At 44.4% G+C, this 17,537-nt stretch overlaps 1 protein-coding gene across 2 annotated transcripts in view; it reads left to right on the forward strand.

Moving 5' to 3' along the window:
• Positions 1–10,282, forward strand: part of YWHAE (tyrosine 3-monooxygenase/tryptophan 5-monooxygenase activation protein epsilon) — a 182,376-nt gene extending 172,094 nt beyond the window's left edge. The window contains exons 6-7 of one of the 2 annotated variants that reach the window (XM_029611491.1): positions 1,824–1,867; positions 9,437–10,282. In XM_029611491.1, the coding sequence (XP_029467351.1) occupies positions 1,824–1,831 (8 nt within the window). In that variant the 3' untranslated portion in view covers positions 1,832–1,867; positions 9,437–10,282. The remainder of the gene's footprint in view (positions 1–1,823; positions 1,868–9,436) is intronic. The other variant, XM_029611490.1, reaches the window with a different exon arrangement.
• The last annotated feature ends 7,255 nt before the right edge of the window (positions 10,283–17,537 follow it).

Raw genomic sequence — 17,537 nt, forward strand, 5'->3', positions numbered from 1 at the left:
TTCACTGCATTTTCCCTATATTTTTGCCAGACTAAGGCCTTTAGCTCTTCTCCCTTCACTAGGTTGCCCAAAGTGTCTTCCTGCTTTCCTGACCTATCCTATAGACAGGGTGCAGTGAGTGGTGAGCCTCAGGCCCAGCTTGCCTCCCTGCTCAAGAGTTTGGGCTAGCATCTGATTCGGGGTTGCTTTCATCCTCTGAAACTCTTGTTGCTGTCCTGCATGGTCAGCTAAGTCTGGTGCTTCAACACTGTCGCAGGTCCTGTCGTTGTACTTATTCTCCAAGCATTGCTTGGGCTTTCTGCCCATTGTGCCTATCAGCCACACATAGGCACACTTCTACAGATACATTTTGTCCTCCAGATGTCAGTGGACTGTAGTTTTTTTGTGGAGTTTTTCGGGCCCCAGTTGGGTTTTCAGTTGTCTTCCTGACACCAAAGGAAACTGCAGTTTTCGTCTGAGAGTCCTTTACTTTTTGACATCTTTAGGCTTTTCTTGTATCCAGGAGGTTCCAGACCTACTATCGTTGTTAGGGTTACTGATCCGAAACATTGCTTTTAATGTTTTCCATGATGCAGATTATACTTTTGTTTGTACTAAATTCATTCCTCGGCCTTAGGCACCCCTACTACACATGAGTTTTGTGTGTCCGTCATTTGTGATTTTCCATTGTATAGCCCAAATCTTCTCCAGCCTGGACCTCTTATGGGTTGGCTGCCTCACAGGCAAAAGGGAGAGTGGTAGTGCTTTCAGCACTGTGCTGTTTCCTGCTTTGTCCTGTTTGGACAGCCTATAGCTAGGGATTCACCCAGGTGTGAGGACTACCATCCTGCTTGTCCTCTGAGAAAGCAGAGTTGCTTACCCTGTAACAGGTGTTCTCAGAGGACAGCAGGATGTTAGTCCTCACAAAACCCACCTGCCTTCCCTATGAGTTGGTTCTCCATCTATTAGCTACATCATGGACTTAGGGACTCTGCCTAGGGTGTAGGGTGATGACTACAGCTGCACATGCTCATTAGGGCATGTTTGAAAGCTCTAGATTTTTTGAGTTCAAAGTTCCATGCAGGGCTCCTTCCAATTATGTCACCCATGTATGAGGACTTAACATCCTGTTGTCCTCTGAGAACACCTGTTACAGGTAAGCCACTCTGCTTTCTGTTGTATGAGAATATCTCATGCATGTTAATGGATATCCTTGAAGCAAGACCTGTTTGTGGCTCTTGATCAGAGTTGATCCCTCACATATTAGCCCATGGGAGTGATTTGACCCAATAGTTACCTACTGTGACTTTTATGAAAATAGTTTCTCAGTAATTACCTTTCACAGTGGTAGGATTATCCCTTGAAGTTAATTTTTACATTAGGAAAATCAATGGTCATCAAGTTAGCCATCAATAGTTTACAGTGCAGTCACTTATCAAGCCTTTTTTGACTGGATAAAATTGTCTTGATTTAGTTTGTATATCTGGCCCTGGACTACTTTCACTTTAGGCATAATTAAACTGATTTCAACAAACAGAGAATATAAGTACAAAATACATTATTTTCTGTTACAGACTTTGAGTAATAGCCTCTTTAGTTTTGAAACCAATTGAAATTAATAATCTATGGCACAGTGGTTAAAAGAAGCTGATTGCTTTCTTATGTCTGTTCTATTTATCATATAATCCTTTTCTTCCTACCAGCCTTAAGCAATGAATTGGGAAAATTTGAGATTATACATTTTTTGCCATATCACTGTTCTACCAATTTGTTGTATACAAGCTGCTTAACCATGCTTGTACTCTCCAGTTCATTCTGTTCTGCCTTCTCTCCTTGCTGTATAGATTCCTAAAGGAAAGCCCAACTGTTCCTTTCCTAAATCTACTTTGTAAGTCATTTTAATGGCTTGATGAATTACTGATCTTGCCTGCATTCTGCTGCTGATGCTGCCTGTACGTCTGACTCCATCCAAGGCCCAATTACTGTTTCTCCTACTTGGGACCTGTCCTAGTTCCAGAAAGATGTAACTGAAAAGCTCAGAATTGCATTGACAGCTGTTAACTGGGGCAAGATGGATGGATATTAAAATTTGGCATGAAAACGTTTCCCATCTCTTGGTGTGAATTATTGTAGCTGCTTAGTGTGAAGCAGAGCATGCTCAGATCTTGTGAACCATCTTAATCAAGTTTCTGGGTTAGGCCCTTAATAGTTAAATAAAATGAAACTTCTAAATATTTGCCTTTTCTTTTTTTGAATTCTTTCCTGTCTGATAAATCTGGACATGCTCATTCTGAAATCTGATTGGATATCAAGTCAGTCATCCAATTGGATTGGACTTTTCTGCAAGCGGATGGCTCTGTTTATATGTGGTATTTTAAAAACTTTGTCATGTGGAGGGGCATAGAAACAATTTCATCATGGTGAGGGATGTTAAATCATTTCCATAAAATAAATGTTTTGACCCTTGCATGTGCGAAGACTATTATCCTTTAAGAAAATCCCCATAATCTGTGATGTGAAGATAGTCTTTGTACCAAATCTGAGTGAAAATTAGCAGGGTGACTTAGGTTGTAAAAAAGTCCTCTAAACTAGATGGCATCTGACAGGAAATAGAAGAGGTAAACTTGGCCACGTGATCTTGTTTATAGCACTCTACTCTTAATTGGACTTGGAATGACCTCTTCACTTGTGATTGGTAAATGTGGTTTTAAGACTTTACAACTCTTGAGTTCCAGTACAACTGACTGTATTATACACGTAAACTGAAAATCAATCATTTGAAAATATTTCCATTCATGCAGTGGTTCGTTTCCTAGTGTGATGTTGATATTTATAGATTAAATGCACTTTGGTAGTTCAAAACTGTCAGTGTATTTCTGCACGTGACTAACAAAGCAAGCATACTAGTTTTGAATTGAGAAGTTCTGGTAATAAACATCCCATTTAAAAAATTCTCAACTGTTCTACAGCTTTCCCTGCCCTCTGGAAAGCAAAGTGAAAAAATGGGTGCATCCTTTATGTATGCATCCTCCTTGATACCTTAATGGTTCTTGATAATGTACTTTTATCTGGATAGTGCTGTGCAAGACTAGAGGTTTGTTTTTAGAATATAGAAAGATTTCATGCCAGCCAGTCTGCTGCAAGGGCCAGAAGGCTGATACCACTTGGAACCTCAAACTGAAGTGGCAGTTGAAAGGTGATCACAAATTGAGCTAAATTGTTTTGATCAAACTAAATTTTCTAATGACTTCCTTTTCTAAGGACAAACAGGATAGTAGTCCTCACTTATGGACGACATAATCAGATGGAGCCCTGATGTGGAAAACTTATGTCAAAGTTTCTAGAACTTTGGGCCCACTGAGCATGCCCTATACCATGTGTCCACGTGGGGTCCCGCTTCATGCTCTTTTTTTTCCCACGGAGCTGTGAGCCTCGCTGTCTGAGCTCAAAACTTGGCTTTTTGCTTGTCAAAAACTTTTGTTTTTCGCGTTTTTTTTCTCTTCAGTCTGTTCCTGGGTCCCTCTCTGTGTATTCCTGTGGTGTCCCCAGTCAGGGTTTTCGGCTTTTCGGGGAAGTTTCCTTTTGTGGTAGATTTTTTCCTCCACCCCAGCCCCCAGAGGCGGTGCCCACCGGCCATCGATCCTTGCTGCTATTGTTCCGACTTTCATTCCTTTTGTTTCGCTTTGTCATGGCCACATCTGGTTTTTGCCGATGCCCCCAGTGCCTGAGGACCATGGCGATCACTGATTCTCATGAGGTGTGCATCTTCTGCCTGGGGTTGCCACTTATGCACTCAAATGATCCTGAAGGGATGATGGCTCCGACTTGAAAAGATGGATCAGCTCTTCAGGTCTAGGAAGTCCGAGCCGATGACATCGAAGGACATCTGAACCTCACCAGTGGAGACCACACCATCGACATCGGCGTGATTGTCTGTTCAGTCAGGGTCGCCGGAGTATAGGGGCACTGAAAACAGTGTTGCCCATCTCCTCAGGTCTGAAGATGTCAGGTTCGTTGTCTTCGACCTCAGCACTGGGGAAGGACCGAGCCTAGCATCGAGGGGAAGCCTAAGGAGCATTGGCACCAGTCCCTGTCTATGCATGGTGCCGGGCCGGGGATGCACTGGCTTTTGTTATGATGCCCCCAAAGTGGCCCCATGGCAAGGAGGGCCCATCTTCCCATCGATGCCCGTGGTACGCAATGCTCTCCACTGGTCCTGGTGCCAGTGGATGATCTCCCTTGCTAGCCTGAGGAAGGTCTGGCCATTCCTTCCTCACGGTTGGTGTTGGCATCGGCAACATTCGAAGGAGTAGGGTGCAGAGTCTAGCTGGTGGTGGAGTGAGTGCTGCCGGGCTTCGGTTCTGTGGCACCACCGGCACCAGAGCTGGTGCCGCCTGTCCTTGTACCGCTTCTCGAGAAGCTCAATGTGCTCGTCAGTGCATTACCGACCCAGCTGACATCAGTTCCTGGGACGGCACCAGTGCCCGGTGGGACACAGAGACCTCCCCCCTACCGATACAGTGGTAGTCACCAGTTCCTCTGAGGAGGAAGCTCTGCTAAGCTGGCAGAAGCGCCGAGGCCTGTAGTCCCCTGTCCAGTTCCAACTGTGCCTGCACCTCTGGATGTAGGCTGAGCACTTAGGGCCCCATTCTCTGTGGCATACAGCAAGGATGAGGGTCCCTATGACCTCTAGGAGGAAGATCCAACAGAGTCTGCCGAGGACTCGGATGGTTTCCCATCAGACCCTTCTCCAGATGAGCGAAGGAAGTCTCCACCTGAGGACTTAGCCTTCCCAGGGTTTGTGAGGTGATGGCGGAGGCCATCCTATTCCAGTTTTTGACAGACAAGGATGTCAGGCACAAAATGTGTGAGAGCCGTCAATTCATGGAGCCTCCTAAGAAGATCGTGGTGCTCCGGGTACATGAGATCCTTAGAGTTGCTGAGGATTTGGGAACACCTCAGTGCTTCCTGTTAGTAAGAAGTCGGACGGAGTTTACCTTGTCCAGAAGGCTGCCGGATTTGATAAGTGTCCGCTGCCTCACCAGTTGGTGGTGATCGAATTCGCCTTCAAGAGGGCCAAGGGCACTCGGACCCATTCCTCTGCACCCCAGGGAAGGTCCACAGAGTGATGGACGTGCTTGGGAGGAAGGTGTTCCAAGGCACCATGCTTACTGCCTGCAATGCTGCCTATCAGATCTACATGAGCCAATAGTTGCAGGACATCTGGAAGCAGGTGCAGGTGGTGGCTGAGCAGCTGCCTCAGCAGCAAGACACTTTCATGTTGCTGGTGCACAAGGGTCTGGACTGCGAGAAAACGCGAGGTCCGTGCAACCTATGATTTCAAGATGGCAGAGGGTTTCTGCAGTGGGAATCCTCGCCCGCAGAATGGCATGGCTGCGGGCCTCGGATCTCCGACTGGAATTACAGGAAAGACATGCTGTGTATGGGAGATAATCTCTTCAGAGATAGGGTGGGATGCTCTGCCCTATCTCCAGGACCATCCTGAAACCCTCCAACAACTGTCTGCCCTCCAACGGACCCGACCTTTTCCAGGAGGCCGTTGAGACAAGGGCCAAGGAAGTCTTTCGCCAAAGGAAGTACTATCCTCCGCCGCCTCACTCCCGTCAACACCATCAGAGCTCTTGTGGCCGTCCCAGGCAGCAGAGAGTTTCAAAACACCAGCCGGCTCCTCAGTGAAACCTGGGTTTGACTGGGCCGCAGGGATCGTAAGCCAGTTGCCCGTACCTGAAATGATGGACCCTCTGGTCGGGGCAAGCTGAATTCTTTGTGAACCAGTGGCTCAGTGTAACCTCAGAGCAGTTGGGTCTGTTCATCGTCCTTCAGTTGTACCAGTTGAACCTATTGGGTGTCTGCCAAATTGCCATCTGTGCCCAAGTTCTTACTCCCTGTTGAATGTAATTTTGCCTCTTCCACTCCTTTGTTGATTTAAGTTAGTTGGCACTACAGTTGTTTACCCTGTTCGATGTAAACCGATCCGATATGGTTCTTGTCCATGAAGGTTGGTATAGAAAAGTGTTAAATAAATAAATAAAATAAAATATTGGGGGCCACTAGCGCATCAGGAGGAACTTTTAATGGAGCTTTCCTCCCTCTTAACAGCCAGAGCAGTTGAACCCGTACCAGGAAGGCAAAGAGGGTGGGGATTTTACACCAGGTACTTACTGATTCCAAAGAGAACAGGAGGATGCTGTCCAATCCTAGACCTAAGGGTCTTGAACAAGTTTCTTAAAAAAGAAAAGTTCAAGTTGGTTTCCTTGGGCACATCTTGATCCCACTTTTGCAAAAAGGGGACTGGCTATGCTTCCTCGATCTAAAGGACACATACACCCATATCGATCTTCCCTGGTCATAGGAAGTATCTCTGATTTGTGGTGGGAAAACAGCACTTCCAGTATGGGTGTTGCTGTTTGGGCTTGTCAGCCCCACTGGTCTTTACAAAATGCCTGGCCATGGTGGTGGCGCACCTCTGCAGACTGGGAGTGCATGTCTTCCCGTATCTGGATGATTGATTGGCTAGTCAAGAGCACAGCTCGGGCAGGGGCGCCTGGTCCATGCGCTTGACCATTCAGGTGTTGGAGTCACTAGGGTTCATTCTCAACTACCCAAAGTCCCATCTCAGCTCGTCACCTAACTTGGGCTTCATAGGAGCCCTGCTAGATACGGCTCAGGCCAAGGCCTTTCTGCTTTGCCAGAGGGCTGTTGCCTTGGCGACCATTGTGCCAGAGATTAAACAGAACCAGAAGCTGTCAGCCTAGCACATGTTGAGGCTATTGGGCTACATGACCGCAGTCGTTCATATCACTCCCTTAGCATGTTTACACATGCACACAGCCCAATGGACTCTCAGGTCACAGTGGTGCTAAGCCACTCAGAGCCTCCAGGATTGCATCTGAGTCACCCCTTCTCTCAGGGACTCTGTCCTGGTGGTGGGTACTTTCCAAAATGGAACAGGGGATTTCTTTGAGTCCCCCTACTCAAGTTGTGCTAACCATGGATGCAGCTACCCTGGTGTAGGGAGCTCATGTGAATGGACTTGGCATCCAGGGCTTCCTGTCCGTTCAGAAACGTTCTTGTTAAATCAACTTCTGGAGCTCAGGGCGATCAGGTATGTGCTATGGGCTTTCAGAGATCGGCTGTCCAACAAAGTTGCCCTGATCCAGACTGACAACTAAGTAGCCATGTGATATGTCAGCAAGCAGGGAGGCATGGGATTGTGCCTCCTGTGTCAGGAAGCAGTCCAGATCTGGTTGTGGGCCCTATCCCATGGGATGGTGTTCAGGGCCATGTACCTGGTGGGGATGGAGAACGTGGAGCGGACAGGCTGAGTGGAGCCTTCAGATTCCACGAGTGGTCCCTGGACAGAGGGGTAGCAAATTGGATATTCTTTAGATCTGTTTGCATTCCCCTGCAACAGGAAGGTATCCTGGTTCTGCATCGAGTAGGTCAGATGGCAAACCAGCCTCAGACACCCGTGCCAGTCTCGGGGCTTCTGTACGAATATCCGCAGATTCCTTAGTGGCAATGAGTCTTTTGAAGCTTCACGAGGACAGAGGGACTATGATCTTCATAGTCCCTAATTGGCCGAGACGGGTCTGATTTCCACTCTTGCAGGAGTTGTCCATTTGGAAACTGATCAGCCTGGGGCTTCCCCAGATCTCATCACACAAAATCAGGGCAGGCTGCGGCATCCCAACCTCCAGGCCCTGTTGCTCTCAGCCTGGATGTTGAAAGGTTAATTCTGCAGCTGCTTGATCTAATCAGAAGATGTCTTGGGTTCTAGTGGCTTCTAGAAAGCCTTCCACTAGAAAATCCTGTGGACTGAAGTGGGGGAGGATTTCTGTGTAGTGTGAGCAGAAGGCCCTATATCTGTTCTCCTGCCCCACACAAAAACTTCTTGATTACCTTCTACACCTATCAGAAACAGGATTAAAAACCAACTCCTTTAGAATTCATCTTAGTGCAATTGGTGCATACCACCACGGTGTAGATGGTATGCCCATATCTGTACAGCCTATAGTTGGGCATTTTATGCGGGGCCTGCTTCAGTTGAAGCCTCCTCTACAGCCTCCAGCTGTGTCTTGGGATCTCAATGTGGTGTTAGCTCAGCTGATGACAGCTCCTTTTGAGCCACTGCGCAACTGTGACATGAAGTTCCTGACCTGGAAGGTCATTTTTTGGTGGCGATTACTTCAGCGTGAAAGGTCAGCGAGCTATAGGCCTTAGTGACTTATCCACTGTATACTATGTTTTTTTCATGACAGGCTGGTCTTGCCCATGCATCCCTAAGTTCCTGCCTAAGGTGGTGATGGGTTTTCATCTTAACCAGTCAATCGTCCTACCAATTTTCTTTCCCAGGCCCCATTTGCAGCAAGGCAAACAAGCACAGCACAGTTTGGACTGCAAGTGAGCCTTAGCCTTCTATCTGGAGTGGATAGATGCCCATAGGGTGTTCACCCAAATTTGTTTCTTTTGATAGAATAGGTTGGGCATTGCTGTTACCCACTGGCAATATCCAGTTGGCTGGCAGATTGCATCTCCTTCTGTTATGCCCAGATGGGATTGCATCTTGGGGGTCATGTCAAGGCTTATTCTGTCAGAGCCATGGTAGTGTCTATGGCCCACTTACAAGCAGTTTCTGTGGAGGAGATCTGCAAGGCTGTGATGTAGAGTTCTCTTCAAACATTCACATCCCGTTACTATCTGGATAGGGATGGCCGACACAACAGTAGGTAAGGCCACTCTGTCCTCGAACTTGTTTGAGGTGTAGCTCTCCCATCTAGAGCAGTTGATTGGGTTCAGACTGTCTCCCCCTGTTACCAACAGCACCGGTAGTGTTGTGCCCGTTGGCCACTAGTTAGGTGTCTGCTGGTCCAATTTTGTGTTGGGGAGCAGCCTGTAGCTAGAGATTCACTAGTGTGTGAGGACTACCATCCTGCTAGTCCTTGGAGAAAGCAGAGTTGCTTACCTATAACAGTATTCTCCAAGGACAGCAAAATGTTAGTCCTCACGAAATCCACCCGCTACCCTGTAGAGTTGGGTTTCTCCTACTTTTTATTTTAATTGTAATTCTGTTACAAGACTAAAGAGGGACCCTGTGTGGACATGTGATATAAGGCATGCTCAGTGTGCCTAGTCAAAGTTCTAGAAACTTTGCCATAAGTTTTCCGCAAGTTTTCTGCATCAGGGCTCCATCTGATGTCACCCATGTGAGGACTAACATCCTACTGTCCTCAGAGAACACCTGTTACAGGTAAGGAACTATCTCTTCCCATGCTTTGTGGAGGTCTTTATTGAAAGGGTATTGAATGGCCTTAGACTGTCCCTATAGATTTTTTTTTTTTTTGGTGAATAATTATCCTGTGATAGTTCCTACAGTAATTATCTTGATTCTCCCTGGCAGAAGTTGACTCACTGTTTTTCTGGCTCTGTTTCACAGGTGAAGAACCGAATAAAGAAGCACTGCAGGATGTGGAAGATGAAACCCAGTGAGACAACATGGCCAAGAAGAGAACCCATCCATCTCTCTCCCTAACCTCCCAGAAAATATTCTCCCATGTCACTGAGGACCAGCACATTTGACTTTTTACACTGGTTCTCAGAATTTAGGTTCCTACCCTGTTGGGGTTTATAATATTTTATTTTTTTTTTTTTTTAATTTTTTTACACTCAGTTTAAAATTCCTTAAAGGCAAGAGTGAATTTCTTTGGATGTTGCTACTGCTAACCATTTTAGGTTCTTTCAGACACTAACAGGACTGCATAGAGGCTTTTTCAGCATTACCAGATTTGTCTCCATGCAATCCAGCACAACCTTTAGAAATGGATCTTACAAATGAATGCACTGTAGAACGTGTGATGCTGGTGTTTACATTTTAAAGTGAATGGGATTATATAGTTTGAAGGTGCAGGTTACATTGGAATATTTGTTTGTACATTATATGAATATTGCTGAAAATGTATGTGTTAGTAACAGTTCAGCAGTCCATGGCGTTTCATTCTTGCCTACTTTTTTCTTCCCCTCCTCAAAGCAGGTTAGCATTTAAGGTGGCATTTGAAAGGCCTGCATGTGGTGAGGGGGTTTCTCTTCCACCTCCTCTCCCTTTTGCTCGCTCATCCTATCTCTTTTGTTCAGTATGTGTAACTTGAAGCTAATTTGTACTACTGGATATCTGACTGGAGCCACAGATACAGAATCTGTAATTGTTCTTACTGAAACACAGCATGGAATTAACATTAAACTTAAATAAAACAAATCTAAATTAAAAATGCCAAACATTACTTCAGCCTTTCTACTTTGGTTGTAGTTCTTAGCTATAGTTGATTTTAGGGGGAAAGTCTAGTCTGAGGAAAGAAAATGCATTAGATGCAGCATTGTTCCTCAGCCCATTATAGCTACAGTTACCTGAAATTTTTTCTTAGGGCCTTTGTTACTGTAGCTCTGATTTCAGAGGCTTAGAGTAAAGGTAAAAGGATGAAAACTGGTAGAATTGTTATAGCATGATTTGTACAAACTGGGTGATGGAGGAGCTGTGTGTGGTTGCAATCTGAAGGTTATAAGTGTATCCACATTCTTTTGACCTCACTGCTGCTGGTCCTTGGCATCCTTCAGTCTATTGGACATGACTGTTTTCGATTATCTTACTGTGCTGTCCATCATGCTCTTGTATCAAGCTTTTGTTGTGGCAATTTCATAGCAAAGCATTTATTTCTCTTGAAGGGAGATCAGCTGGATGCCACATCAATAAATCCTGGACCCATTTCTGTTGTATGGTTTCATAAGTAGAAAGGAAGGCATGTTTGTGGGTTTGTGTTTTTTTTTTTTTTTTTTAGATCGTGGGGGGTGTCAAGATTCTAGAAGGATTAGAAAAATGAAATTTTTAGAGCAATCAAAAGTACAGCAGATAAAATTAAATTTAAAAAATGAGTTATATATTTGGATGAAGTACTGGGACCCCCTCAAATAGGAAAGAAATTTTGAAGTTATTGCCTGCGATTCCAACCACTCTGATTATCACAGTTTTCCTCTTGTTGTGGGACTGGACCACTCTGCCACCATTACTGCTTTCCTATGATCTGAAATTAGGGATCTTCTCCAGTTAGTGTGCCAGGGCAGTAGAAAGAACCAATGGAATACTAGGTTGCCTACGGCAAAATAGTGGTGGTAACTACCTTTTTGGTTTTGTGAGGAAGAAGTTGTGCCCTGAAGAATATCTGAGGAATATAGATATTTGTAAACCTATGTTTAGTTCTGGATTCCTCTTGTAGTTACCACCATTACATGAGCAGCCAGGCATTTAGATTGCAGATCTTAATAAAAATTGATACCATGCGATCTAAAATATAAATTTTAGCACTTTTCATACCATGGGAGGGGAAAGGGCAGCTGGTTCAGTTTTCCATTGATGTGCAAAACTTTATATCTGAAGGTAGGACATGGGCCTGGCACTTAATATTGAAAATGACCTGGATCCGATGAGGGTGAGGGCATTTTCAGTAGAGACAAAGTTCAGAAGTGCTAGAAAATTCTTTCTTCTTATACATTTCAGTTCATTATATGGATGAGAATCTCTTTATATAAAGAGAAACAAGATACTACACAAGTCAAATAGATCAGAAAAAGAAACCATCTGGCTACCGTTACATTTTTAATTCCACTGTAGATGATCAAGGAGAAATTGAAGAACTTTGAAAAATCAGGTAGGTTAAAAAAAAACAAACTTGCCATGGTTCTAGCACCAATAAACGAACACAGTGCTCACATCTCTTGTCCAGAAGCTCTATAGAAACTGTACTTGGTAGGATAATTGACGGGAATATTTTATACAGTCTTCATATACATGAATATTGTGTAGGGCAGTAGATGACATACATAGGGAAGGTAGTGTAGGATAGAGTGGTGAGAAAGCTCTCATGGAAATTAAAATTAGAGATTAAAATGATGTGATTTATAGCATCATTAGAGACTAGACATGCTAAATATTAAAACTGTTCTGTTTCCTTTTTTAAATTTTATTCTTTGATATTTCTTTAGGGGGCAATAATCAAAGCAATTTACACAGGTAACTTATCAGTGTACACTAAACTAAGGTTGATTACTGCACTCCGCACAAGTGGGTAAAACTACGCTGATACAGCATGCATTCTTTTGCTTAAAGAATTGAATCCAGGGGGTGAAATTATATGAGGGATATTTATGTAGTCAACATGCATCATTTCCGATGCACGTACAAAAAGGTGGATACTTTGTATCTCCTGTTGTGTGCATCATTCAAATTTTCAAAGGGAAACTAAGGCATTTCCTTTTGAAAATGAAGATACAGGCCCATTGGTTTGATTACTAGTATTTACGGGGCAATTTTTGAAGTTGTCTAGGGAGATTAAAATACCATCAGACCTACAAGGACCTTTTCTAAAGGAACTTTCCCTTGGCATTTTCCTTGAAAATACAGCCCATTGCATCTGCTATAGTTGACACAGGAAAGTACCTGTAGAGACCTGCTCATTCCTGACCCTCTCTTGTACAATAACGAGTAATGTAAAGCAACACATGCTTTTAGCTGCATTTGAGGGGGGGGGGGGGGGAGAAGAAATGTTAAACAGCCAATCTAGATCCCTTAATCATTCTCAATGAAAATGATTTTCTATTTTCAAGACAAATACAGAGTTTAATACTGAGTGTTTAACAATATGCACGGAAAATGATGTGAAAATCAATATATGGGGGGAAGGAGTTTGTGTTTCAGTAGTAAACAGAATGTTTGTCTGCTCAGTATTCCAAATCTGATGACACTGTAGATGACGCTGCAAGACAATGAAAAAAACAATGCACCAGCACTACCCACTGAAGTCAGTTAATTGAAGCATGGTGGCTTCAGAGCTTTAGTGTTAAAACCTGATTAAATATGTTACAATCTAAGCAGCCTTTTAAAGGCTGGGGTGGTATGCATTTGAAGAGATTGGCTTGATCTTTGAATGGAGCAGGGAAAAAAAATGGCTCTCTTCCTAAGCTAATTTAGCTTTTCAGGGGATAAAGCATAATCCTCAGGGCCTTATTCATTTTGTCAAAGTCCACTACGTATTTTTGTAAATATTTTTCTCACAGGACAAGCAGGATGGTAGTCCTCACATGAGTGACATCAAGGGATGGAGCCCAGTCACGGAACACTGGCCCCTACTGGGCATGCCCAGCATGGCATTAACCCTGCAGCCAGCAGGGGTCCCCCCCTTCAGTCTTCTTTTTTCCGTGCAGCAGTAGCCATGCGGTTAAGGAACTCTGCAGAGATTCCTGACAGGAACTTTCCTCACGGAATTACTAAAATTTAATTTACCCCACAGGGGTCCCTCCAAATTTTTCAAGTCGCGGTACTCCGGTAAGTCTTTTGCCCGTGTTCGTCGATTACAGTCGAGTTAGGCCCTCGCAGCCTACTGGCCGTCGACCGTACCGTGGCTCAATTTTTTCATTGCCATGGCATCAGGGTTCCGCCAGTGCCCAGACTGTAATCACACCATGTCCATCACAGACCCTCACAAAGTCTGTGTAATGTATCTAGGATGTGAGCATGTCCTAACCTGCACCAAATGTGCCCTCATGACACCAAAAGGAGGTCGCAAGGCTAGAATGGAGAAGATGGAACTTCTCTTCTGTGCTCAAACCCCGACGCCGTCTATTGCATCGATGTCGTCAGAACCGGCACCATCAACTTCGTGCCAGCATAGACCTCCGGTCAGTAACCATCTGGCATCGACGACTTCTTGGCCTTTGACACCCTCTACTCCCCCCTCAGGACTGAGGGGATTGTAGAGATAAACATCGTCACTAGCATCGAAAGTCTCGGACCATCGAGGGAGTGAAATAATCGACCTTGCCATTGTCCAAGCCGCTGTCTAAGAAACCCCGTCCATAAGAACATAAGAAAAATGCCATACTGGGTCAGACCAAGGGTCCATCAAGCCCAGCATCCTGTTTCCAACAGTGGCCAATCCAGGCCATAAGAACCTGGCAAGTACCCAAAAACTAAGTCTATTTCATGTTACCATTGCTAATGGCAGTAGCTATTCTCTAAGTGAACTTAATAGCAGGTAATGGACTTCTCCAAGAACTTATCCAATCCTTTTTTAAACACCGCTATACTAACTGCACTAACCACATCCTCTGGCAACAAATTCCAGAGTTTAATTGTGCGTTGAGTAAAAAAGAATTTTCTCCGATTAGTTTTAAATGTGCCCCATGCTAACTTCATGGAATGCCCTCTAGTCTTTCTACTATCCGAAAGAGTAAATAACCGATTCACATCTACCCTTTCTAGACCTCTCATAATTTTAAACATCTCTATCATATCCCCCCTCAGCCGTCTCTTCTCCAAGCTGAAAAGTCCTAACCTCTTTAAGTCTTTCCTCATAGGGGGAGCTGTTCCATTCCCCCTTATCATTTTGGTAGCCCTTCTCTGTACCTTCTCCATCGCAATTATATCTTTTTTGAGATGTGGCGACCAGAATTGTACACAGTATTCAAGGTGTGGTCTCACCATGGAGTGATACAGAGGCATTATTACATTTTCCGTTTTATTCACCATTCCCTTTCTAATTCCCAACATTGTTTGCTTTTTTGACTGCCGCAGCACACTGAACAGACTATTTCAATGTGTTATCCACTATGACGCCTAGATCTTTCTTGGGTTGTAGCACCTAATATGGAACCCAACATTTTGTAATTATAGCATGGGTTATTTTTCCCTATATGCATCACCTTGCACTTATCCACATTAAATTTCATCTGCCATTTGGATGCCCAATTTTCCAGTCTCACAAGGTCTTCCTGCAATTTATCACAATCTGCTTGTGATTTAACTACTCTGAACATTTTGTCATCTGCAAATTTGATTATCTCACTCGTCTTTTTTCTTTCCAGATCATTTATAAATATATTGAAAAGTAAGGGTCCCAATACAGATCTGAGGCACTCCACTGTCCACTCTCTTCCACTGAGAAAATTGTCCATTTAATCCTACTCTTTGTTTCCTTTCTTTTAGCCAGTTTGCAATCCACGAAAGGACATCGCCACCTATCCCATGACTTTTTACTTTTCCTAAAAGCCTCTCATGAGGAACTTTGTCAAACGCCTTCTGAAAATCCAAGTATACTACATCTACCGGTTCACCTTTATCCACGTGTTTATTAACTCCTTCAAAAATGTGAAGCAGATTTGTGAGGCAAGACTTGCCCTGGGTAAAGCCATGCTGACTTTGTTCCATTAAACCATGTCTTTCTATATGTTCTGTGATTTTGATGTTTAGAACACTTTCCACTATTTTTCCTGGCACTGAAGTCGGGCTAACCGGTCTGTAGTTTCCCAGATCGCCCCTGGAGCCCTTTTTAAATATTGGGGTTACATTTGCTATCCTCCAGTCTTCAGGTACAATGGATGATTTTAATGATAGGTTACAAATTTTTACTAATAGGTCTGAAATTTCATTTTTTAGTTCCTTCAGAACTCTGGGGTGTATACCATCCGGTCCAGGTGATTTATTACTCTTCAGTTTGTCAATCAGGCCTACCACATCTTCTAGGTTCACCGTGATTTGATTCAGTCCATCTGAATCATTACCCATGAAAACCTTCTCCATTACAGGTACCTCCCCAACATCTTCTTCAGTAAACACCGAAGCAAAGGCACCGACCTTTTCGGCGACCGGGTCACCGAGGCAACCCTCACCCAACAGGGTATTGGGAGCCGCAACTCCGCTTTTAATGATGGTCCCTCTAGCTATGCCTCTGCCTCCTTCTTCTGTTCTGGAGCCGGGGCTGCTTGCTCCAGGTCTCTGAGAAGAACTGGACCGGATGATTCAGGAGGCAATTGAGAAGGCGATGCATCGACTCCAGGTTCCTCCGACACCGGTACAGATTGCTGAACCGACCACCGACCTGATTCCAGCAGCGTTGGCACTGCTGCTCTCGAGGATGGAAGCGCTCATGGCTGCTTTTCCACCGATGGCTCCAGTGCCCTCCCCGTTTGCTTTGTCATAGGGAGGAGAAACAGTTTCACATTCCTCCATCGGGAGTTCTGCTGATGCCTCAGCCGTCTATTCCGATAGGTCCGGTGCCACCGATCCACCCATCAGTGCTGACACATCCATCGGCCCCACTGAGCCATCCATCGATGCTCTCGATGCCTGCACAGGTGCCTTCGATGCCCTCATCGGTGCCTCCAGTTATTCCTTGGAGTCCTTCGGAGCTTCGACCAGGACCTTCAGGTATCCCACCGCCCCATCCTCCTCTAGTCCCTAGAGGAGCAGGTGCTGATCCCTACGACACCTGGACTGATGATTCTTCACCAGACACAGATTTGCCTTCACCACCTTCACCTACTGAAAGCAGAAAGCATTCTCTTCCAGAGGACCTTTCCTTTATACATTTTGTGAAGGAGATGTCTGAATTGGTTCCCTTCCAATTGCAGACTGAACAAGATGACAGGCATCAAATGATGGAGCTGTTACAATTCCTGGATGCTCCCAAGGAAATAACCTCCATCCCTATCCACCAGGTTCTTCTGGATCTCCTCAAAAAGAACTGGGAACATCCTGGCTCTGTTGCTCCAGTCCACAGGAAAGCTGACACCACCTATCTCGTTCAATCAGCTCCAGGCTTTCACAAACCTCAACTGGATCACCAATCTGTGGTTGTCGAATCTGCCCAGAAAAGAGCAAGGAGATCACAACCTCACACTTCCTTTCCTCCAGGCAAGGAACAGAAATTTCTAGATGCCAGTGGTCACCGGGTCTTCCAGAGATCAGTGCTCATCTCCAGAATTGCCTCTTATCAGCTTTATATGACCCAATATAATAGGGTCTTATTTTTTTTTTTTAAATTATAATATTTTTATTGTGATGCAATTAAAACAGTACAACTTAGCTGTAAAATAAATGAAAGTTATTACATTCACCTGTAAAGTCACCAGTAAATATCCTAAACTGTTATCTCTAGCACACAGAAAAGGACCATGTGATCCTAAGGGAGACTACATAACCATGTATATTACAAACTGTAGGTTTTATGTAAAGAGATGCAACACATTTTCACTAAATTCCCCGAGACCCCCCCTCCCCTGCTCGAATAGATGGAAAGCAAAGGGTACGTATGCTCGACTAGCCTGCATCCAATATATACAATGTAGTGTAACACCGGCCCTCACTGAAAGACATTTTCTAAGAACAGACATTGTCTCCTGCCCTACTCAACACGCAAATGTTGCAGCTCTGAAAATACCAGTCCCTTGTATTAAAAGACGAAAAGAAGAAATAGGCAGCATTATATATCAACTTCTAAACCCCACCTAGCACTCTCCACTTAATGTACGGTGCCCACATATTTGTAAAGGCGTGTACTTTCTTATTTTGAGATGCAGTTATTTTACTTAATCTATAAATTAGAGAGACTTTATCCTGCACCATAGATAACTGAGGAATAATTGGCGAGCCTCAATGTTGAGCTATCACGCAATGTGTAGCAACAAAAATATGGTATTCCAAGGTTCTCCACGGT

This window comes from Rhinatrema bivittatum, chromosome 8 (assembly GCF_901001135.1).
Source record: "Rhinatrema bivittatum chromosome 8, aRhiBiv1.1, whole genome shotgun sequence".
NCBI classification, from domain to species: domain Eukaryota; kingdom Metazoa; phylum Chordata; class Amphibia; order Gymnophiona; family Rhinatrematidae; genus Rhinatrema; species Rhinatrema bivittatum.